Source organism: Eubalaena glacialis, chromosome 14 (assembly GCF_028564815.1).
Source record: "Eubalaena glacialis isolate mEubGla1 chromosome 14, mEubGla1.1.hap2.+ XY, whole genome shotgun sequence".
NCBI lineage: Eukaryota > Metazoa > Chordata > Mammalia > Artiodactyla > Balaenidae > Eubalaena > Eubalaena glacialis.
The window spans coordinates 19,539,824-19,565,592 of NC_083729.1; the positions used below are offsets into that span (position 1 = coordinate 19,539,824).

A 25,769-nucleotide genomic window follows, 5' to 3' on the forward strand; every position below is an offset into this window, starting at 1 on the left:
TGCCTGTGTTCTGGTGGATGAGGCTGCATCTTGTCTTTCTGGTGGGCAGGTCCACGTCTGGTGGTGTGCTTTGGGGTGTCTGTGGCCTTATTATGATTTTAGGCAGCCTCTATGCTAATGGATGGGGTTGTGTTCCTGTCTTGCTAGTTGTTTGGCATAGGGTGTCCAGCACTGTAGCTTGCTGGTCGTTGAGTGGAGCTGGGTGTTGGCATTGAGATGGAGATCTCTGGGAGATTTTCGCCGTTTGATATTACGTGGAACTGGGAGGTCTCTTGTGGACCAGTGTCCTGAACTTGGCTCTCCCACCTCAGTGGCACAGCCCTTACGCCTGGCTGGAGCACCAAGAGCCTGTCCTCCACACGACTCAGAATAAAAGGGAGAAAAAAAAGAAAGAAAGAAAGAAGATAAAATAAAATAAAATAAAGTAAAATAAAATAAAATAAAGTTATTAAAATAAAAAATAAAAAATAATAATTAAGAAAAAAATTTTTTAAGTAATTAAAAAAAAAATACAGACAGACAGAACCCTAGGACAAATGGTAAAAGCAAAGCTATACAGACAAAATCACACACAGAAGCATACACATACACACTCACAAAAAGAGAAAAAGGGGAAAAAATATATATATCATTGCTCCCGAAGTCCACCTCCTCAATTTGGGATGATTCGTTGTCTATTCAGGTAGTCCACAGATGCAGGGTAAATCAAGTTGATTGTGGAGATTTAATCCGCTGCTCCTGAGGCTGCTGGGAGAGATTTCCCTTTCTCTTCTTTGTTCGCACAGCTTCCGGGGTTCAGCTTTGGATTTGGTCCCGCCTCTGCGTGTAGGTTGCCTGAGGGCGTCTGTTCTTCGCTCACACAGGACGGGGTTAAAGGAGCAGCTGATTTGGGGGCTCTGGCTCACTCAGGCCGGGGGGAGGGAGGGGTACGGATGCCGGGCGAGCCTTCGGCAGCAGAAGCCGACATGACGTTGCACCAGCCTGAGGCGTGCCGTGTGTTCTCCCGGGGAAGTTGTCCCTGGATCACGGGACCCTGGCAGTGGCGGGCTGCACAGATTCCCGGGACGGGCGGTGTGGATAATGACCTGTGCTTGCACACAGGCTTCTTGGTGGCGGCAGCAGCAGCCTTAGCGTCCCATGCCCGTCTCTGGGGTCTGCGCTGATAGCCACGGCTCGCGCCCGTCTCTGGAGCTCGTTTAAGCGGTGCTCTTAATCCCCTCTCCTCACACACCAGGAAACAAAGAGGCAAGAAAAAGTCTCTTGTCTCTTCAGCAGCTGCAGACTTTTTCCCCCGGACTCCCTCCCGTCTAGCCGTGGCGCACTAACCCCTTCAGGCTGTGTTCACGCCGCCAAAAACCCCAGTCCTCTCCCTGCGATCCGACTGAAGCCCAAGCCTCAGCTCCCAGCCCCCGCCCGCCCCGGCTGGTGAGCATACAAGCCTCTCGGGCTGGTGAGTGCTGGTCGGCACCGCTCCTCTGTGCAGGAATCTCTCGGCTTTGCCCTCCGCACCCCTGTGGCTGCGCTCTCCTCTGCAGCTCCGAAGCTTCCCCCCTCTGCCACTCGCAGTCTCCGCCGCGAAGGGCCTTCCTAGTGTGTGGAGACCTTTCCTCCTTCACAGTTCCCTCCCAGTGGTGCAGGTCCCATCCCTATTCTTTTGTCTCTGTTTTTTCTTTTTTCTTTTGCCCTACCCAAGTACGTGGGGAGTTTCTTGCCTTTTGGGAGGTCTGAGGTCTTCTGCGTTCCATAGGTGTTCTGTAGGAGTTGTTCCACATGTAGATGTATTTCTGATGTATTTGTGGGGAGGAAGATGATCTCTGCGTCTTACTCTTCCGCCATCTTGAAGCTCCTCCTTCTCTCATAAAGAACGCTCAGAAATTCTTGGGTGGGTCCAAGGGGGGCAGAAGGTGGCTGTGGGGTCAGCTGGTGGGCACAATTATCACATGGCTCCCTCTGATGGGTCTGCAACTCGATGTGGAATAGTGAATAAAAGGGTCAGTTCATCCTCAGGGTTCCTATGATTCACTCTAGAGGCCGCCATCAGTATTTTTTTAATGGAGTAGAACAATGTAGAATACAGAGTATCAGAATGCAGAAAAAGGGGAAGTTATGTTTCATGAAACTCTGTTTTCAGTTACACACGCACACACACACACACACACATACACACACAATAGGTCACAATTTAAATTACATTTCTTACAATGAGTAATAGTCAAAAAGTTTGACTATTGCATTCTGTTAGGTCAGCTATGAATTTTTTTTCAAATGAGATAAAAGCATGAATTCTGTATTTGAGATAGAAAAATTAATCCCTCCTTTAGGAATCTACTTCTCATGGTAACCCATTAAATGTAACATGTGTTGATTCTTAGACTTCGCAGTGAGGTTCTTTTCAAACCGTTTAGCTTTATTTCATTGATGTAAGGCCCTTATTTTAACCATATTTTCATCTCTTTACTGAGATTTTAAACATCTCAGTTAATCTATTACTCCATTTCAGAAGTAACTTTTATAAGTGATTCCTTTAAGTAGCAAACTTTTGGAGAGCTTCATGAATTCAGCATGAATATATTATTATGAAACTTTCTAGAGATAACATGCTCTCAGATCCAAAATCATATAGAGAAGCATGTCATTTATTGCCAGAAATTTATTTGTAAAATGTTCTGGCTTATTTTCCAACAGGGAGGTGGATTAGATGTATTATCAGAGAGATTTCCACCACAACAAGCAACACCACCATTGATGATGGAAGAAAGACCCAACCTTTATTCCCAGCCTTATTCTTCTCCTTCGCCTACTGCCAGTCTCTCTAGCCCTTTCCAAGGCATGGTCAGGCAAAAACCTTCACTGGGGACTATGCCTGTTCAAGTAACACCTCCTCGAGGTGCTTTTTCACCTGGCATGGGCATGCAGACCAGGCAGACTCTAAACAGACCTCCAGCTGCACCCAACCAACTTAGACTTCAACTTCAACAGCGATTACAAGGACAACAGCAGGTGAGTACTCTTGTTCAGCTGGTGATCCTTTTTAAAGGTATGTGCTAACTCTCTCTCTCTGTAATAAGACAGCCCAATTGCTACAATAAAGGTATCAAGTCCACTCCCAGAATCTTTATGACTCAAAAAGTCATCCTTGGTCTTAGGATAAGAATAAGGGACATTCATTCAATTAAAGACTTCTAGCTCATAACAAAGTACTTTGACACCAACAGTTTAAAAGGAATTTACTTTTTTTTTTGAGATAAGAAATATTTAGGATGAACATCATATAATTATTAAATTAATAAAATTGAAACATTGATTAATTTCTAAAGTAGAGCATCAAGAGATACTGTTTATCAGACTCACAGACTTAGAGAATGAACTTACGGTTACCAGGGGGAAGGGTGGCAGGAAAGGATAGTTAGGGAGCTTGGGATTGACATGTACACACTGCTATATTTAAAATGGATAACCAACAAGGACCTACTGTATAGCACAGGAACTCTGCTCAATGTTATGTGGCAGCCTGGAGGGGAGGGGAGTTTGGGGGAGAATGGATACATGTATATGTATGGCTGAGTCGCTTTGCTGTGCACCTGAAACTTTCACAACATTGTTAATCAGCTATACTCCAATATAAAATAAAAAGTTTAAAAAAAAGAGAGAGAGATTGTTTATAATTGAACACAAAATGAAGTTTATGTTGTTTGTAGTTAGAGTAATTAATGCCTAATGATGTCATAATACTAAGAGGACAGAGGAAGGGATAGTTTGGGGGTCCTGGGTGAGTTAAGTATTTTCTCTCATGACAAATAATGAGTAGGTATAATGACATAAATATTTAAGATTGTATAAGCAGCAGTTATAGGGATAATCATCAAGAACCAAAAACCCAAACTGTTAAAAGTATTGTTTCTGGGAAGCAGGACCGGGACTGTAGATTGTTGCTTCTTGTTATTAATCTTTTGTATTTTTTTAACCATATGTCTATATTGCTTTGAATTTTTAAAAAAGCATTTAAAGAAATTCCCTGGAACCTTACTAATAGAGAAAGGAAGAGGAAGAAGGAGCTAAATTATATTAGACAGGCAGCATGATAAGATGACTGTAAGAGTTAGCTCTAGTTTCAAGTCCTAGTTTTAACCTTTTCTGAGGTGGGTTGATAGTCAAATTATTTAGCCTTTTAAAGCCTCTGATTCCTCATCTGTAAAAAGAATCTAATAAATAATTCCTTTACCTCATAGCTGTTGTGTGGATTAAATGAGATAATAGATGTAGAGCACAGATGTAAAGCTCTTAGCACAGTGCCTGGCATGTAGTCCCACTTAGTAAATACTAGCTATTATTATAAAATTGTATTCAGTAAATATAACAAATAATATAAAATGTGCTTCCATTCCACTTAAAAGGAGGAAGATGATGAAAGGGAGAAAGAGACAGATGACATAGGATGAAAAATATTTTTAATGGTAGACTAAGGAATAATTTTTAAATGCTGGAGTGGAATAAAGGACACAAAGAGGAATTAAGGGAAGAGAAAGAAGAAAACAGAAACAAAGGAAACAATAATACGTTCTGAGTATTATTTAAGATAAACTACTTCTTGTTATAACTTGTCATTCATTATTAGATAGCACAATAAGAAATACTTAATAGTTCCCCTGTATTGAAGTTTTCACAAAATATATTTAGGGGGACTGTACTAGTTACTGAGACGAATACAAAGAATAAAAGATATAGGCAATTTTCAGAACTTACAATCAGCTTGGGGTATTCAAAACATAGTGTACAGTCAGCCCTCTGTATCTGCAGGTTCCGCATCTGCAGAGTAAACCAACTGTGGATCAGAATGAGTATTTTTTAAAAATTCCAGAAAGTCCCAAAAAGCAAAATTTTCTGGCAATGAAAACTGCCTGATAAAAGAGTAAGCTTCCTGAAAGAACTCTTTGTTTTGGCAAGAATTTGTGTGGTGGCTGAATCAGGGTTCTCAACCTCATCACTATGAGCATTTGGGGACTGGTACATTGAAGGATGTTTAGCAACATCCCTGGCCTCTACCCACCAGATACTAGTAGCAACCCCTCCCCAAGCTGTGGTAACCAAGAATGTCGTCATATATTGCCAACTCTTCCTTATGGGGCAGAAGTCACCCCTGGTTGAGAACCTCTTGGCCAGATAATCATCTTTCAGGTTTACTGTAGAAGGACTTCTTGCTAAGGCACTGGAAAAAAATCCATTCAGGCAGGTAAAGTGACAGCAAGCCTGAATTGTGTGTGTGTGCACATGTGTGCATTTTATACACATAGGCTGGGTTTGTGCTCTTCCACTGGCCTCAAGCACCACATCTCCTTTAGTAACACAAGCCTGGCGATGTGACCTTTAAAGGCTTTTGAATTTGTGTAACCAGCTCTAAGGATTACCAGCTTCTCTCTTCCCACTCCCTAACCCCCCAAAGGTTAAGGTTTTGGAGGAGATGAAGGATATGGTGATCCTTTTAGGAAGACTTCCTTGGAAGAAGTAGAATTTGACCTGCTTACTGGAAAATGGGTAACATTTTAGTAATCAGAAAGAAGGAGCAGTTTAGAGTGAGACTGTTGTACACAGCATTAGTTAGGTTGTACACACAGATAGTCAAGGGGAGGGGAAGATAAACTGAGTTTTTCCAAGGGCAGGAATAATTTTTCTTTAACAGAAAGTCCTTGTAGATTGCTGCTTTTAGAATAATTCCTTCTACTTCTAAAAGTAACCTATTTATTTTCTAAGGTTTTGATTTATTTTCTAAGGTTCTTTTCTCACTTTTACTAGTTCTCAAGCATTTTTCCTCTGTCCCCACCCATTTCATTTTCGTGTTATCTCACAATTCAAAGAATATATAAAGCTGTAAGCTTGGAATCCCAACTCCCACACTTCTGGCAATTTTACTTCTCTTCATCGCTAAGTATTAATGTATTTTCACCTATCCTCATTGCCTTCTCTTCTGTTTTTAGACTTGCTGTTCTTTCTGCCTTGAGTTAACTCTACCATCCTCTTTGCCACCTGGCATTCTCATCTTTCAAGGTCCCGTTGAGCTCACTCATGCTCTTGGTCCCTGCCTTCAGGTCCTAGGCTAAGTTAGTTGCTCCCCCAGTGCTGCTCTACGTATCTCTATATATGCAGTATAGCGCTTGTGCGTTGCACTTCTGTGTTGGCCTCTGCCACTCAACAGAGAGTTCCCAGAAAATAGAAGTTTGCTCACTTTTGTAGCCTGAAAACTTTATATACTATCTTGCATATACTGAGTTTTTTGATAAATCTTTGTGAAACTTATGGTTCATTTAAACTTATGTGCAAGGTCTGTTGAGTTTAAGAAGTATGTAGATTTTCATACTTAAGTATTTTAGAACCATAGTATTGGTTATCTTTATTTTTGATGTGATTCTGAATGTTTTATCCTATTCCACAGTGCCTGAAAGTTGTAATTTTAATATTTATATTATATTGGGCTTTTCCCTCCAAATCAATTTGTTTTCTAATCTAATGGGAGTCAAAAAATGAATGAAACTACAGTTAAGAATTGAGCTTTTTGGAGATAGCTGTTTGCAGCTCTTTGGATTCTCTTATAAAATTTTCATAGGCTTTCTAGTTTGCAAATAGTATATTAAAATATATTAAATGTATTAAATGTGAATATAATAAAATACATTGATATGTCAATGTATTTTATAAATAATTTATATATTATTAAGTACCGTATAAACACAAAACAGTATTGATATTATTACTGTTCTCTCTCTGAAAAGTTTATTCATATCAAATTGTTGAGTAAGAAATCCTTTAAGCAATAGATTGTTTATCAGGAGATATCACCTCTAAGGATGCTTGTTTTGTTATTTGATAAAGTTAAGGCATGCCTATGACCTGGAATCCTAAGCCTGATATAGATATTATCTTTCAAACTAATGTTCCGTAGAAGATTGTTCTAGGAGATAATAATAAATGTTAATGGCTATATGTCAGAAAAAAAGGTTCATGATAAATAAATTGCATAGTTTATCCCCTTCTTGGAGCTCTGCACTGTGCTTTGGCCAATTAAAGGCTCATAGAATTAATACAGTAAAGAAATCTGTTTCACTTTGTGTAACCCATTATTTCCAATGCTTAATACAGCACAGCATGCTATTTTCCTGGCACATCTATTAATATCCTGCAGAACAATGTTCTTTAGAACACCAATTTGGGAAATGCTGGTCTAAAGTAATTACTTCTTCTAGTTAAATAAATAGTCCATTTTCTCAGACCATTTGTTTCTTATATAATTCTCTCCAGCTAATGAAATTACGTTGGATTTTCCCCAAATATGTACCCATCAGACAGGTACCCTCCAAGTCAGAAGTACCTCAACTTTTCCATTCATCTTCCAGACCTTTATAGAATGTTCCCTATTGTATATTTACTTTTTTACTCACGACAGTTTAAGACCTAGGGCTGATGTTTCTTTTCTCTCCATTATTGCACGTGTCTGAAATAACTAAGTTTTTTTAAAAAATTTTTATTGGAGTGTAGTTGCTTTACAATGTTGTGTTAGTTTCTACCGTACAGCAAAGTGAATCAGTTATACGTATACATATATCTCCTCTTTTCTGGATTTCCTTGCCATTTAGGTCACCACAGAGCATTGAGTAGAGTTCCCTATACTATACAGTAGGTTCTCATCAGTTATTTATTTTATACATAGTATCAATAGTGTATATATGTCAATCCCAGTCTCCCAATTCCTCCCACCCCCACCCCCACATCCCCCTTGGTATCCATATGTGTGTTCTCTAGTCTGTGTCTCTATTTCTGCTTTGTAAATAAGATCATCTATACCAATTTTTTCAGATTCCACATATATGCATTAATATACGATATTTGTTTATCTCTTTCTGACTTACTTCACTCTGTCTGACAGTCTCTGGGTCCATCCACGTCTCTACAAATTACCCAGTTTCGTTCCATTTTATGGCTGAGTAATATTCCATTGTATATATGTACCACATCTTCTTTATCCATTCATCTGTCAATGGACATTTAGATTGCTTTCATGTCCTGGCTGTTGTAAATAGTGCTGCAGTGAACATTGGGGTGCATGTGTCTTTTTGAATTATGGTTTTCTCTAGGTATATGCCCAGTAGTGGGATTGCTGGGTCACGTGGTAGTTCTATTTTTAGTTTTTTAAGGACCTTCCATACTGTTCTCCATAGTGGCTGTATCAGTTTACATTCCCACCAACAGCACAAGAGGGTTCCCTTTTCTCCACACCCTCTCCAGCATTTGTTGTTTGTAGATTTTGAGATGATGGCCATTCTGACCGGTGTGAGGTGATATCTCATTGTAGTTTTGATTTGCATTTCTCTAATAGTTAGTGATGTTGAGCATTCTTTCATGTGTTTGTTGGCCATCTGTATGCCTTCTTTGGAGAAATGTCTATTTAGGTCTTCTGCCCATTTTTTGATTGGGTTGTTTGTTTTTCTGATATTGAGCTGCATGAGCTGTTTATATATTCTGGAGATTAATCCTTTGTCAGTTGCTTTGTTTGCAAATATTTTCTCCCATTCTGAGGGTTGTTTTTTCATATTGTTTATGGTTTCCTTTGCTTTGCAAAAGCTTTTAAGTTTAATTAAGTCCTATTTGTTTATTTTTCTTTTTATTTCCATTACTCTAGGAGGTGGGTCAAAAAAGATCTTGCTGCAATTTATGTCAAAGAGTGTTCTGCCTATGTTTTCCTCTAAGAGTCTTACAGTGTCTGGCCTTACATTTAGGTCTTTAATCCATTTTGAGTTTATTTTTGTGTATGGTGTTAGGGAGTGTTGTAATTTCATTCTTTTACATGTAGCTGTCCAGTTCTCCCAGCACCACTTATTTTTTTTTTTAATAAATGTATTTATTTTATTTATTTATTATTTTAGGCTGCATTGGGTCTTCGTTGCTGTGCGGGCTTTCTCTAGTTGCGGCAAGCGGGGGCTACTCTTCGTTGTGGTGCGCGGGCTTCTCACTGTGGTGGCTTCTCGTTGCGGAGCACAGGCTTTAGGCACGTGGGCTTCAGTAGTTGTGGCTCGCGGGCTCTAGAGTGCAGGCTCAGTAGTTGTGGTGCACGGGCTTAGTTGCTCCGCAGTATGTGGCATCTTCCTGGACCAGGGCTCGAACCCATGTCCCCTGCGTTGGCAGGCAGATTCTTAACCACTGCGCCACCAGGGAAGCCCTCCCAGCACCACTTATTGAAGAGGCTATCTTTTCTCCATTGTATATTCTGGCCTCCTTTCTTATAGATTAGGTGACCACAGGTGCGTGGGTTTATCTCTGGGCTTTCTATCCTGTTCCGTTGATCTATATTTCTGTTTTTGTGCCAGTACCATACTGTCTTGATTACTGTAGCCCTGTAGTATAGTCTGAAGTCAGGGAGCATGATTCCTCCAGCTTCGTTTTTTTTTTTTTTTTCCCTCAACATTGCTTTTGCTGTTCGAGGTCTTTTGTGTTTCCATACAAATTGTAACATATTTTTGTTCTAGTTCTGTGAAAAATGCCACTGATAATTTGAAAAGGATTGCATTGAATCTGTAGATTGTTTTGGGTAGTATAGTCATTTTCACAATATTGATTCTTCCAATCCAAGAACATGGTGTGTCTCTCCATCTGTTTGTGTTGTCTTTGATTTCTTTCATCAGTATCTTATAGTTTTCTGCGTACAGGTCTTTTGCCTCCTTAGGTAGGTTTATTCCTAGGTATTTTATTCTTTTTGTTGCAGTGGTGAATGGGATTGTTTCCTTAATTTCTCTTTCTGATCTTTCATTGTTAGTGTATAGGAATGCAAGAGATTTCTGTGTATTAATTTTGTATCCTGTGACTTTACTAAATTCCTTGATGAGCTCTAGTAGTTTTCTGGTGGCATCTTTAGGATTTTCTTTGTATAGTATCATGTCATTTGCAAACAATGACAGTTTTACCTCTTCTTGGCGAATTTGTATTCCTTTTATTTCTTTTTCTTCTCTGATTGCTGTGGCTAGGACTTCCAAAACTATGTTGAATAATAGTGGTGGGAGTGGGCACCCTTGTCTTGTTCCTGATTTTAGAGGAAATGCTTTCAGTTTTTCACCATTGAGAATAATGTTTGCTGTGGATTTGTCATATATGGCCTTTATTATGTTGAGGTAGTTTCCCTCTATGCTCACTTTCTGGAGAGTTTTTTTAATCATAAATGGGTGTTGAATTTTGTCGAAAGCTTTTTCTGCATCTATTGAGATGATCATATGGTGTTTGTTCTTCAATTTGTTAATACGGTGTATCACATTTATTGATTTGCATATATTGAAGAGTCTTTGCATCCCTGATATAAATCCCACTTGATTATGGTGTATGATCCATTCAATGTGTTGCTGGGCTCAGTTTGCTAGTATTTTGTTAAGAATTTTTGCATCTATATTCATCAGTGATATTGGCCTGTAATTTTCATTTTTTTGTGAGATCATTGTCTGGTTTTTGTATCAGGGTGATGGTGGCCTTGTAGAATGAATTTGGGAGTGTTCCTCCCTCTGCTGTATTTTGGAAGAGTTTGAGAAGGATAGGTGTTAGCTCTTCTCTAAATGTTTGATAGAATTCGCCTGTGAAGCTTTCTGGTCCTGGACTTCTGTTTGTTTGAAGACTTTTAATCACAGTTTCAATTTCAGTGCTTGTGATTGGTCTGTTCCTATTTTCTGTTTCTTCCTGGTTCAGTCTTGGAAGGTTGTACCTTTCTAAGAATTTGTCCATTTCTTCCAGGTTGTCCATTTTATTGGCATATAGTTGCTTGTAGTAGTCTCTTACGATCCTTTGTGTTTCTGCGGTGTCAGTTGAAACTTCTCCTTTTTCATTTCTAATTTTATTGATTTGAGTCCTCTCCCTTTTTTTCTTGATGGGTCTGACTAAAGGTTTATCAATTTTGTTTATCTTCTCAAAGAACCGACTTTTAGTTTTATTGATTTTTGCTATTTTTTTTTTGTTTCTCTTTCATTTATTTCTGCTCTGATCTTTATGATTTCTTTCCTTCTAGTAACTTTGGGTTTTGTTTGTCCTTCTTTCTCTAGTTGCTTTAGGTGTAAGGTTATGTTGTTTATTTGGGATTTTTCCTGTTTCTTGAGGTAGGATTGTATTGCTATAAACTTCCCTCTTAGAACTGCTCTTGCTGCCACCCATAGGTTTTGGGTCATCGTGTTTTCATTGTCATTTGTTTCTAGGTATTTTTTGATTTCCTTTTTGATTTCTTCAGTGATCTCTTGGTTACATAGTAGCACATTGTTTAGCCTCCCTGTGTTTGTGTTTTTTGCAGTTCTTTTTCCTGTAATTGATTTCTAATCTCATAGCATTGTGGTCAGAGACGATGGTTGATACGATTTCAGTTTTCTTAAATTTACCAAGGCTTGATTTGTGACCCAAGATGTGATCTATCCTGGAGAATGTCCTGTGTGCACTTGAGAAGAAAGTGTATTCTGCTACTTTCAGATGTAATGTCTTATAAATATCAATTAAGTCTATCTGGTCTCATGTGTTATTTAAGACTTGTGTTTCCTTATTAATTTTCTGTCTGGATGATCTATCCATTGGAGTTAGTGGAGTGCTGAAGTCCCCCACTATTATTGTGTTACTGCTGAATTCCCCTTTTATGGCTGTTAGCATTTGCCTTATGTATTGAGGTGCTCCTGTGTTTTGAGTGCATAAATATTTACAATTATTACATCTTCTTCTTGGATTGATCCCTTGACCGTCATGTGGTGTCCTTCCTTCTCTCTCGTGACAGTCTTTATTTGAAAGTCTATTTTTTCTGATACGAGTATTGCTACTCTAGCTTTCTTTTGATTTCCATTTGCATGGAATATTTTTCCATCCCCTCACTTTCAGTCTGTATGTGTCCCTAGGTCTGAAGTGGGTCCCTTGTAGACAACGTATATACAGGTCCTGTTTTTGTATCCATTCAGCCAGTCTGTGTCTTTTGGTTGGAGCATTTAATCCATTTACATTTAAGGTAATTATCGATATGTGTGTTCCTGTTACCATTTTCTTAATTGTTTTGGGTTTGTTTTTGTCGGTCTTTTTCTTCTCTTGTGTTTCCTGCCTAGAGAAGTTCCTTTAGCATTTGTTGCAAAGCTGGTCTGGTGGTGCTGAATTTTGTTAGCTTTTGCTTGTCTGTAGAGCTTTTGATTTCTCCATCAAATCTGAATGAGAGCCTTAATGGGTAGAGTAATTTTGGTTGTAGGTTTCTCCCTTTCATCACTTTAAATATATCCTGCCACTCCCTTCTGGCCTGCAGAGTTTCTGCTGAAAGATCAGCTGATAACCTTATGGGGATTCCCTTGTATGTTATTTATTGTTTTTCCCTGCTGCTTTTAATATTTTTTCTTTGTATCTAATTTTTTGTTAATTTGGTTAATATGTGTCTCAGCTTGTTTCTCCTTGGGTTTATCCTGTATAGGATGCTCTGTGCTTCCTGGACTTAACTATTTCCTTTCCCATGTTAGGGAAGTTTTCGACTATAATCTCTTCAAATATTTTTTCACACCTTTTCTCTTTTTCTTCTTCTTCTGGGACCCCTATAATTCGAATATTGGTGCATTTAATGTTGTGCCAGAGGTCTCTGAGACTGTCCTCAATTCTTTTCATTCTTTTTTCTTTATTCTGTTCCTCAGCAGTTATTTCCACCATTCTGTCTTCCAGCTCACTTATCTGTTCTTCTTCATCAGTTATTCTGCTGTTGATTCCTTGTAGTATATTTTTAACTTCAGTTATTGTGTTGTTCATCACTGTTTGTTTCTTCTTTAGTTCTTCTAGGTCCTTGTTAAACATTTCTCGTATTTCCTCTGTTCTATTTCCGAGATTTTGGATCATCTTTACTGTCATTACTCTGGATTCTTTTTCAGGTAGATTGCCTATTTCCTCTTCATTTATTTGGTCTTGTGGGTTTTTACCTTGCTCCTTTGTCTGCAACATATTTCTCTGTCTTCTCATTTTGTCTGACTTACTCTGTTTGAGGTCTCCTTTCCACAGGCTGCAGGGTTGTAGTTCCTCTTGCTTCTGGTGTCTGCCCCCAGTGGGTGAGGTTGGTCCAGTGGCTTGTGTAGGCTTCCTGGTGGGAGGGACTCGTGCCTGTGTTCTGGTGGCTGGAGCTGGATCTTGTCCCTCTGATGGGCAGGGCCACGTCAGGTGGTGTGTTTTGGGGTGTCTGTGGGCTTAGTACAACTTGAGGCAGCCCGTCTGCTGATGGGTGGGTTTTTGTTCCTGTCTTGCTTGTTGTTTGGCTTGGGGCGTTCAGCACTGAAGCCTGCAAGCAGTTGGTGGAGCTGGGTCTTGGAGTTGAGATGGAGACCTCCAGGAGAGCTCTTGCCAAGTAATATTTCCTGGGCAAGCAAACAGCAACAAAAACAATTAAAAACAAACAAACAAAACCCCAAACAAATGGTAAAAGCAAAACCAAACAAAAACAATAAAAACAAACACACACACATACAAAATAAGAAACAAAAACAGAGAAAAAAAACGAGAACAACCAAACAAAAGAGCCTCAAAATGAAATCAAACAATTAAAAACAAAATCAACAAAAACAAAAAATAGAAAATAAAAGAAAAGCAGAATGCAAACTGAAGGAAAAAGCAAAGAAAACAAAACAAACACACAAAAATGATTTTTAAAAAATGATTTAAAAAAGATAAGAACAAATAGAACAATGGAAAAAAAGATAAAAAGAAAATAGAACAAAGGAAAGAAAAAAAAAGAACAACAAAAAGTAACATAGAAATAGAAATATAAAACAATTAAAAATATAAAAAAAATTTTTAAAAGCTAAATAAAAATAACAAATAATAATAAAACAGCAACAAAACAAAACATTAAAAAAAATAGTAATAATTGTATTTTCCTGGGGTCTCAGCTATCAGTGTCATTGCCCCCACTGTGAGTCACAGCCAACCTTTACCTCCCCAGGAAGCCCTCCAAAGCCTCTAGGTACGTCTCTGGTCCCTCTGTGGACACTGTGGGGCAGCGAAGACTCTGACCTGGCCCAGCTTCCACATGTACTAGTCCCCAAAGTCCACAGCTGCTAGAGCTAGGCCAGTTTCAGTTGTGGGAACACTCATTGTCCATTCAGATATTCCATAGATGCAGGGTTTACCAAGCTGAAGGCAGGGATTTAATCTGTGGTTTGTGCAGCTGCACAGAAAGATTTTTGTTCCTCTTCCTTAGTCGCTCCACCCCTGGGGCTTAGCTGTGGTTTTAGCCTCACCTCTGCATGTGGGCCACCCACAGGAGTCTGCCCCCGAGGCTGCCGTGGAGGACTCGGGTCTGCCCTGGTTAGGACAGGGCGTGGAGGTGTCACGACTGCCTGGGTCACGGGGACCCTGGCAGTGACAGGTGTGTGGGAAAGCCAGTGGCTACAGGCACGAGAGATCTGGCCCCAGTGGGAGGCTTTCCTAGCACCTGGTGGCCGGTGCAAGAAGGTCAGCCCTGGTGGGGGCTTTTTGTAGCACCTGGAAGGGCAGGGGCCCAGCACGTGGGGAGAGAGAGGCTGCAGTGGCAGCTCCACCCCCTGTGCATCACTCAGTAGAGGCACCTTGCTTCTATGGCAGTCTGGGTCTCCTCCACAAGCATTCCTGGTTGTGGATTTCCTCCCACCTGTCCCCTTAGGCTATCTCCTCGCAGCCAACAGCAGTCCTCCCTGCAGGTTTGCTCTCCAGTCCCCACATTCCAGCTCTCAGCCCCCATGTGCACCGACGGACACACATCCCAGTCTGGGACGTGGAGGGCTGTGGCACGGACCATCTGTATAGGTCTGTCCTGTCTGCCACAGACCGGCCATTTCACCCTCCTCCGACAGCCTCAGATGCTCCCCTTCTGTCCCAACTGATTTCCCCATTGGTGAGGGGGCTTCCCTGGATGCGGGAACCTCTCTTCTGCTTCAGCTCCCCTCCAGGGGCACAGATCCCGTCCCACTTCCTCTCCTCTTCTTTTTCCCTTGTTTCTTTCATCCTGCCCAGTTATGCAGGGATCTTTCTTGTTCTTTCCGGTGTCCAAGGTCTTCTACTAGTGTTCATCTGCTGTTCTGTAAGAATTGTTCCATGTATTCTTGATGCATTTGTGGAGAGAGATGAACTCCATGTCCTCCTACTCCTCCACCATCTTGGTGAATCTGAAATAACTAAGTATTAACATGTTTTAAAAAGCATGATAAACATGTTTGTGTGTGTATATATATGTATAAACACTGCAGAACACAATATGGCAGAGCATTTAAAAGTAGAATACGTACACATAATATATTTATGCATATAGGTATATATGCATTTATACATATGTATGTACGTATATGTACATGTATGTTGTGTGTATGTATTCTACTTTTTAAAATTAATTAATCTTTTTATTTTTGGCTGCGTTGGGTCTTCGCTGCTGTGCGCGGGCTTTCTCTAGTTATGGCGAACGGGGGCTACTCTTCGTTGCAGTGCATGGGCTTCTCATTGCAGTGGCTTCTCTTGTTGTGGAGCACGGGCTCTAGGTGCATAGGCTTCAGTAGTTGTGGCACGCGGGCTCAGTAGTTGTGGCTCGCAGGCTCTAGAGCGCAGCCTCAGTAGTTGTGGTGCACGGGTTTAGTTGCTCCGCAGCATATGGGATCTTCCCGGTCCAGGGCTCGAACCCGTGTCCCCTGCATTGGCAGGCAGATTCTTAACCACTGCGCCACCAGAGAAGTCCTGTATTCTACTTTTAAATGCTCTGCCATATTTAGAGTTCAGTAGGCAGAAAATATTTGATAAATGTTAGGAATTGCCAACCTTTTGGCAAATAAACATGGGAAGTAATCTTACTAAACCTGCAATACTAGAACCTGTTAATAATCAATAAAAAGTTTGTGTTACTCTAAAAGGGCCATGCTGTATGTTTATATGTAGAAATATATCTCATTGTTTCCATTTTTCTCTAGTTGATCCACCAAAATCGGCAAGCTATCTTGAACCAGTTTGCAGCAAACGCTCCTGTTGGCATCAATATGAGATCAGGCATGCAGCAGCAAATTACACCTCAGGTAACATGAGAAAACCAGGCATTGTTAGTACTTCTCTAACCCATAACCCAAACTGTATTTCTTAAAGTGTTGACTTGAGTGTCTTTGAAATGGTCTGTGAACTGATCTTTTAATGATGTTTGTACTGTAGCTTTCTTCTAGAATGAATTTATAATCAACTTGTGATACCCCTTACTGATATTTGATGTAAAGCTGAGGGTTCTTTGTTTCATTTTGTTGTTATTATTGTCATTGCTATTAGATATCAGGTGACTAAGTAGAAAACTCTTATTGCTGTCCTGATTAGTACCAGTAATAAGAAGCCTCGGATATGAAACTGTGTGTATGGTACCTGAAACCTGATCAAAACCCAGTCACATTGTTTAGTTATCTTAACTACCTTGTGTTCTCCACTCAGTCTGAGCATCAGCATTTTGTTTTTTATTTGTTTTAACGATCCTTGTGTATGAACCCAGAGCCATTGGAACTAAACATAAAAAGAACGGTGTAGGCTTCTAAGTGTTATCTAGTGCTTCCTCCCTATTTAACTTCTGCACGTACTTTAATATTTTTGCTTCAACCACTTTTTTGTTTTTGGCTGCACCACGCAGCTTGTGGGATCTTAGTTCCCTGACCAGGGATTGAATGAACCCAGGCCCACGGCAGTGAAAGCGCCGAGTCCTAACCACTGGACCACCAGGGAATTCCCTCAACCCCTTTTTTTATGGTTTCCCAACAAATTACACAAAAATTTGGGAGATGAGTTATTTTAGAGAGGATTCGAACAAAACACTTCTCCATAAAATGGACCTAGAAGGATTGGGAGCAAATACTAACCAAAAGGATAAATATTGATAGAAACTGCTGTTTAGCAGCAGATGTTGACATCTTCATGGATCCAGACTTGGGTTTCTCTGTCTTAAAAATCTCAGTGGTTAGCTCATGCAAGGGTAATTAGGTTTTAAGGAAACAAGACCCCACTGTTGGAATTCACATAAAGACGAATTCTGTCAGGAAGTCATTATGTCACAGTTTCTTCCAGATTAGACTTCATCTGGTTGGCAGTTTTCATTTTTATAGAGCTGTATGCTTTAATCAGCTCCTCAACCTGAATGGACATTTTCTGACGAAGGCTTTATTGACATGCCACGTTGCTTTGCAAGTTAGACCAGAAAGTGACTTCAACCTAATTTTACCACTTCTTTCATCATTCATAATATTATGGCTATTAAAACACTTACTCTAATGCCTGGAGCAGTCTTATACTGCAACAATAATATAAGATACCTGGGTTCATTTATTTCTGCTTATTATTTTGTTTCTAATTAATTATTTGCTTTTTAAGTGACCGTTTGGCGTTGGATCCCGGATTTCTGATTCTTCCTTTTTTAATGGTATTTGTAGGTTTTTCTAATTGTGAAGATAATGCACATTCATTATAGATAATTTAGAAAATACAGAAAATTAAAATCACCTGTTATCACATTTCATTTAAGTAAAGTGGAATAAATGATCTCCAAGAGAAAAGGGAAAAATAAGTTTCACCATACTAGAAACACAGTGAATTTTTTGGAAATGAAAAAGAAAAAAGTCCCCTAACAACCTAATGCCAGATAAGATAGAAGTCATCAAGCACATTTTATTTCTCTTCTTTATGGTTTTCATGTTTCTCTTAATAGTTTTCATGGCCTATATTATAATACTAATCAATATATGCTTTCTTAGACTTTTATCAGTCCTGTGTGACTTTAATCTGTAAAATGTACTTATTTTCTCTCCTGTAGCTATTACTTAAGAGGTTTTCTTCCTTTTCTGTTTTAGTTTCCCTTGTACACTGATAATTGCTACCTATTCTGTTGCTCCAAGCTACTAGGCTTAATCCTGTAAGCTTTCCAAGTTAGGTGGTAATCAAAATAATATTAATAAGTGAGGATTTTTTCTCTCTTTTTTAGCCACCCCTGAATGCCCAAATGTTGGCACAGCGCCAGCGGGAGCTGTATAGTCAACAGCACCGACAGAGGCAGCTAATACAGCAGCAAAGAGCCATGCTTATGAGGCAACAAAGCTTTGGGAACAACCTCCCTCCCTCATCTGGACTGCCAGTTCAAATGGGGAACCCCCGTCTTCCTCAGGGTGCTCCGCAGCAATTCCCCTACCCACCAAACTATGGTACAAATCCAGGAACCCCACCTGCTTCTACCAGCCCGTTTTCACAACTGGCAGCAAATCCTGAGGCAACCTTGGCCAACCGCAACAGCATGGTGAACAGAGGCATGACAGGAAACATGGGAGGCCAGTTTGGCACTGGAATCAGTCCTCAGATGCAGCAGAATGTCTTCCAGTACCCAGGATCAGGTATGAGGATTACACCTTTATGTTGCTTTTATAAGTACAGTCGGCCCTCAGCATCCATGGGTTCCGTACCTGTGGATTCAACAACCCCAAATCGAAAATATCCACCCCCCAAAAAAAAAATTCCAGAAAGTTCCTAAAAGCAAAACTTGAATTGGCTGCACTCTGGGAACTATTTACATTGTATTTACATAGCATTTACATTGTATTAGGTTTTACAAGTAATCTAGAGATGATTTAGTATATGGGAGGATGTGCATAGGTTCTGTTTCTCCATTTTATATAAGGGACTTGAGCATCCATGGATTTTGGTATCCATGAGGGTCCTGGAACCAATCCCCCATGGATACCAAGGGACGACTATACCACATACAGGCTCAGGTCTCTCTTTTCACATGTGTTTCAGTTCACTGACATTGAGGCAATTTGCTGAAGAAGAAAGATGCTGAGGGAGTTCCCTGGTGGCTTAGTGGTTAGGATTCCGGGCTTTCACTGCCGTGGCCTGGGCGAAACTGAGATCATGCAAGCCGCGGGGCGCGGCCAAAAAAAGAAAAGACGCTGGTGTTGGAGTCAGGAGATCCAGGCTCTAGGCTCAGCTCTTGCCACTAAATGGTTGAGTGGTTTGAGGCTTCTCTCTTACATAAAGCTAAGATGATTAAATTAGAGGATCCATAAGGACCTGACACGAAAATTTTTAACATTTTGTCCGCAAAGCATATTCTTACTTTCTTACTTTTTTCATGGATCCCTATAAGAATCTTATGAGAGTCCATGTCAGACAATGGGTGCAAGTACATTAACTCAAAATTTGCATACAGATGTTCTAAATTATCTTGGAAAATTTTTTTGATAGATTACATAAGGATAATCAGTCTTCACAAATTATCTCAGACTTCTCATTGGTGTCACCACCCTTAGCTGCTTAGGTTGTAAGCTATTCCTCTGAAATATCAGGCAGCTTTCTGGCTTTCAAAAGCTTTGTTCTTTTTTTAGTCTTTCATTTGCAGTGTCTCTATCCTATTCCCTTTGTCCTAGGTAATGATATCTTTTTAAAATTTTTCTTCTATCACTTGGAGATTCTAATAGGTAGTGGCAATTAAACACATTTGATTAATCCACCAGGTTTAATTAACTTTGATGCAAAATTAATGGCACATTCCTAGGAAAAAAATTGAAATAAATCCCTTCATTTTATAAATGAAAGAAAAAGTAAATTTTAAGCCTGCTTAAAAATGAATTTCAATGAGAAAGCTGCTGTTTGACCTGAATAAAATGTTGAAGTTATATAGAGATTTTTTTACATGGCAGTATGCTTATCAACTTTGACAGCCAAATCAATTTAGACTTTTCATTCTGGTGGCAACAAGTGCTGAAATCCTTTGACTATTAAATTAAGTATCTAGGGAGACATGTGTCAGAGAGTACCAGAATTCTCTAAGACCTTTTAATCAAAATTATACCACATCAGTTTCTTTGTCCTCAAGACAATGAAGTCATCTTTGGCTGGTTTGTATCACTTACACTGTATGTGTGGGCAAGAAAAGTATTATAAATCCATATTTTAATTATAAGATTGTCTGAACAGGAGTGGCCTTCAAAAGAGTTGTATTTTCATGTGCCTTGTGATTTGTGTATGCAAAGAATTTGACGAGGTTCCTTCAGTGTATTCCAGCCTACAGAAGTACTTCCTCCAACATTAGAAGACTTATATAGTTGTTTCCCCATTGCTCTTCCAAAATGGCAACTTAGCCAAAACAGCAAATAGATTCTTAGTAGCATTTATGATACTGATTGCAGAGCCTTAAATCAAAAGATTTATGTCATTCATTGGGGAAAAAAATAACCACAAATAAGCCAAACATTAATAAATTCCCCAATAAATTCTCTTATTAAAAAATAAGATAAAAACGGTACATCTCAAAAAACTAAAAATACAACTACCATGTTACCCAGCAGTTCTACTACGGGGTATATATCTGAAAAAAACGGAAACACTAATTTGAAAAGATACATGCACCCCAATGTTCACAGCAGCATTATTTACAATAACCAAGATATGGAAGCAACCGAAGTATCCATTAACAGATGAATGGGTAAAGAAGCTGTGGTATACATATACAATGGAATACTACTCAGCCATAAAATAAATGATGATATTTTGCCATTTGTAACAACATGGATGGACTTGGAAGATATTTTGCTAAGAGGGAACAAACTGGTGGTTACCAGTGGGGAGAGCGAAGTGAGGAGGGGCAAGTTAGGGGTAAGGGATTAAGAGGCACAAACTACTATGTATAAAATAAATAAGCTACAAGGATATCTTGTGCAACACAGGGAATTTAGCCAATATTTTATAATGATTATAAATGGAATACAACCTTTAAAAATTGTGAATCCTGTGTCATACACCTGAAACTTATATAGTATTGTACATCAACTATACTTCAATTAAAAATTATTTAACTAATTAAAAAAAAATACAAAACAGTACTTCTGTCAATTTTCAGTCATGCTCTTTAACGCTTCATCTCTGGAAAGCCAAGAAAGGATGACTTCTATCCGCTCCTGTTTCTTGACTAAGCCTCCTAGAGAGGCAGTACTCCAAAACGCCATTTCCTATGAAGTTGACAAGATTTCCTTCAGGGTTTTGGGTCTAGTCTTTAATCTCTTGCAAGTCATATAGAACACAGTGATCGAGATAATGAGTGGGTAGAGCTTCCTTCTTCTCCAGACAGTACAACCAGATGTGTTACTACCCATTGTAAGTGCTCTATCTGGTACCCGGATTTTTCTTCCAGTCCAACTTTTGATTGACAAAAAGTGCTTTTCACAAAATAAGATTTTTTTTAATAAAGTATCTGTACTACAAACAAACCCCAGAAGCTAGGTACAGTGGAGAGAGTAGAAGTTTTATCCAGTTGCAATTTGAAATGAAATGGCAGAGCTTTCAGGTCTTCCATGAAAAAACAAAAGCACAGGGGGAAAATTGTTTGTTTTTCTGGAGAGTATAAGAACATTTAAAGGTTCAGTAGTTTAAATTTCTTCCATTGCTCTAAGTTATAAACTTGCACTATCATGATCAGCAACCTGGCAGAAAGCTGCAAGACCAGGTTTTGTGTTGGTACAAGTTCAAGTTCTGGAGAAATTCCAACCTTTTCAAATCAAGCCTTCTCCAAGAAACAAAAAAACAAAAACCACCACATGTTTTTATAAATAAAGTTTTATTGGAACACATCCATGCTCATTAGTTTACATACAGTCTACAGCTGGCTTCACGCAGTAGAGTTAAGTAGTTCTTACAGAAATGTTATGGCCTGCAAAACTGAAAATATTTACTATCTGGCCCTTTGCAGAAAAAGTTGGCTGATCCCTGTGTTAATTAATGATAGTAAAACCAAAGGATGAATAAAGTAGCTTTGCTTTAGTCCTTTGCTTTGGCATCTTTCAACTTAATATAGACCCAGAGTAAACGAAGGAACATGTAGGTCATAATAATGACAGCGTATGCTTTCTTTTATTTCTGAAAACAGAAAGTTATTGTAGACTATCATGCCATGATGATGAGTGCACAAGAACAGAATTAGACATTTAAAATTTATTTTATACTATGGTAATATTCAAATAAAATATGAGGGAAATTTAAAAAGAAATTTTTTGTACCTATTTCATGAATTCCTTGGAGCCAATCCAGAGCTCCCTCTTCTGTGAACTACAGTAAACATGCTACTCCGCTCACTCCTCCTGAGTGATGTCATCTACTCCTGTGGCTTCAATGACTTCTACATGCTGATGACTTTCTTCTCTATATCTAAACCAGATCTCTCAGCTCATGTGAGAGACATACCTGAATTTTCTACCAGCACCCAAACTTGTCCAGAGCTAGGCTCATCAACTCCATTTCCCCTTCCCTCCATGCCTCAATGTTCCAGTTTAACAAACCTCTCAAGTTCCAAGAAAGAACACATACCTTGCTGTCTTCTATTTCTAGGCTTTTGTGTTTTCTGTATCCTTTGTCTAAAATGTCCTTCCCTCACCTGTCTCATTCCTGTTCCTCCCTCCCCTCAAAGATATCTCCTCTGGGAAGCCCTCCCTGACATTCCCAATCATAAGTACTCACCACTCTGTCTTTTTTTTTTCTTAAAGTATGATGGGGTTTTTTAAAATTTTTATTTATTTATTGGCTACATTGGGTCTTTGTTGCTGCACGCGGGCTTTCTCTAGTTGTAGCAAGCAGGGGCTACTCTTCGTTGTGGTGCGCGGGCTTCTCATTGCGGTGGCTTCTCTTGTTGCGGAGCATGGGCTCTAGGCACGCAGGCTTCAGTAGTTGTGGCTCGCGGGCTCTAGAGCGCAGGCTCAGTAGTTGTGGCCCATGGCTTAGTTGCTCCGCAGCATGTGGGATCTTCCCAGACCAGGGATCGCACCCATGTCCCCTGCATTGGCAGGCGGATTCTTAACCACTGCACCTCCAGGGAAGCCCCACCCTCTCTTAGAGCCACTTGTTCATCAGCTGCCTTTCTTTCTAAACAGCAAGTTCCTTGAGAGAGCCAAGTGTGACCTTTTAAATCTTTGTTTCTCAAGTGCTTAGCACAGTGGTCTGGTGGGAAGAGTAGATGCTCAATGAATCTTTTAATGGAAAAATGAATCCTAATTCTAGTTGCTGCTGCCAGGTGGCTGTGGTGAAATTTATGGTCCAGCAGGGAGACTTAACATAATCAAAGATAGAACTGTAGAATTTTTAAACTAGAAGGAAGAAGATTGTCTGGTCCAAGGAATCCAAGGTCCAGTGCAGTGACAGAACTGGGGCCAGAACTCTACCCCTCCAAATTCATTATTCACAGACTGGTTCTTTATACTAAAACTAGGTCATCTGATAAGGAAAACATGGGCAGTTAGAATGTGAAATGAGGCCAGAAAAATATGTCAGAAAGCATGCTGGGACTTCCCTGGTGGCACAGTGGATAGGAGTCCGCCTGTCAATGCAAGGGACACAGGTTCAATCCCTGGTCCGGGAAGATCCCACATGCTGCGGAGCAACTAAACCTGTGCGCCACAACTACTGAGCCTGGGCTCTAGAGCCCACGAGCCACAACTGCTGAGCCCACGAGCCACAACTGCTGAGCCTGCATGCTACAACTACTGAAGCCCATGCACCTAGAGCCTGTACTCCACAACAGGAAAAGCCACCGCAATGAGAAGCCCACGCACCACAGCGAAGAGTAGCCCCCGCTCGCCGCAACTAGAGAAAGCCTGCGTGCAGCAACGAAGACCCAATGCAGCCAAAAATAAATAAATAAATTTATTTTTTTAAAAAAAAGCATGCTGATGTACTTGAAGTCTTATTTATTAACTTTGACCCCATAGAATAATAGCCAGAATGTGATAAGTATCTTCCCCTCTCACATATATATTTTTCCTGAAATTATTTTATCATAAATAAGATTAAAAATGCATTAGGAACAGATAAGTATTTTTTAAAGATCATAACCAAAATAGTTAAAAGTTAAAATGTAGAATTAATGCAAAGACAGCCAATATAAAAATGAAGATGATGGGGGGGAACCCACCCTCTAGAGTCATAAATGAAAAAAATAATTTCTCCATATATTCTAAGTCAAAATTATTTACCAGAGATTAAATTACATATGGAGGAAGCAGCAAGGAGAACAATATGTAGCTTTTTTTTTTTTTTTAATAAATTTATTTATTTTATTTTTGGCTGTGCTGGGTCTTCAGTTGCTGCGCGCCAGCTTTCTCTAGTTGCGGCGAGCGGGGGCTACTCTTCGTTGTGGTGCACGGGCTTCTCATTGTGGTGGCTTCTCTTGTTGCGGAGCACAGGCTCTAAGCACGTGGGCTTCAGCAGTTGCAGCACCCAGGCTCAGTAGGCTCAGTAGTTGTGGCCCGTGGGCCCTAGAGCACAGGCTCAGTAGTTGTGGCGCACGGGCTTCGTTGCTCCGCGGCATGTGGGATCTTCCCAGACCAGGGCTCGAACCTGTGTCCCCTGCATTGGCAGGTGGATTCTTAACCACTGCGCCACCAGGGAAGTCCTTGTAGCTTTATTTATATAAATTTTACCAAGAAAACAAGTAGCTAAACATTTAGTGAAAGAAAAAAATATAGAAAGTCTACAGTTGGCTCAACTTTCACAGAAAATTTAAAATATTTTAAAAACTGTAGCCTATAAAAAACAAAAGTGAATACTTTAACTACATATCTGGCTAGTTTAACCAAACAGAAAAAAGAGAAAAGTCATTGTATTAATAATAACAGAACACAAAATATACCAGAATCTACAATTATGTTTACAAGGAGACATTAAGGGCATAGAGACATACTTATGATATAATGATAAGGGAAAGAAGCAAGCCACAAAGTTAATGCAATATTTCATAGAGGAAGATTTGAAGGAATTATACTAAATTATGGGTAATCACATTATGATATTCTTTTTTTCTGCACCTTTATAACTTTCTTTACCTCAACAGTATTTAACTGTGAAATGTATTTTGTCAGGAAAAAAATAAAAAATACAAAGTGCTAGCATAACAGAAAACATAAAAAGAAGCCTATTTTTACCTTTTAAATTTTTATGGACTTCCACTTTTGGTCAGGATGGAATAACAGGGACGAGATTTATTCTTCCATCTGAAGCAAACAAAAAATTGAACAATAGTTGTAGAAATTGTCCAGACTGTGACGCGGGAAGGGGGAATCCAACAGGAGCACGTGGTTTCCTATAGTTGAGGCAATGGCACTTAGAGTCTGGGAAAGCCAAGGCAGGTAGAGGTTTTAGGGCACAGAACCAGAGAGAAGAGAGCCACACAGAGAGAGAACCATGGGGATATATAGAGGGTCCTGCTCAGGTCTTCAGTTGAGAACCGATAAGTGTGTATGTGTACACAAACCGAGGCCGGGGAAAACCACCTGAAAAGAACGGAGGGAACATCTTCAGAGTTTACACAGGGCCAGTTCCTCTTCCCACCAGCCAGAATAGAAAACCTCAAAATTCACGGTGTCAAGTAGAATACTCAGAAATGTTTGTGCCTAAGTAGCAGGGCAAAATAAGCACCAGGCTAAACCCTGCTCTTGTCTCTTTAGGCACAAGACCCAAAAGATTTAAAACTGTTACCATGTAACCTATCCACGACCCAGACAAAGGTCGAAAATTTAAATTTAAAGGAATTTTTAAAATCTAGCACCTAACAAGGTAAAATTCACAAGCCCTGGAATCTGAATTTTTTTCTAATTACCAGACATGCAAAGATAAAGGAAAATAAAACCAATAACAAGAAGAAAAATCAGTCATCAAAATCAACCCAGAAATATCACAGGTGTTAGAATTAAAACAGTTATAAATTATACATTTATTCTGTATGTTCAAGAAGCTAGAGGAAGACT

General features: G+C 39.6%; 1 protein-coding gene across 8 annotated transcripts in view; it reads left to right on the forward strand.

Moving 5' to 3' along the window:
• Positions 1-25,769, forward strand: part of NCOA1 (nuclear receptor coactivator 1) — a 333,798-nt gene that overhangs the window by 288,276 nt on the left and 19,753 nt on the right. For all 8 annotated transcript variants that reach the window (XM_061168793.1, XM_061168796.1, XM_061168795.1 and 5 more), the window contains 3 exons: positions 2,686-3,000; positions 15,942-16,043; positions 17,975-18,377. In XM_061168793.1, the coding sequence (XP_061024776.1) occupies positions 2,686-3,000; positions 15,942-16,043; positions 17,975-18,377 (820 nt within the window). The remainder of the gene's footprint in view (positions 1-2,685; positions 3,001-15,941; positions 16,044-17,974; positions 18,378-25,769) is intronic.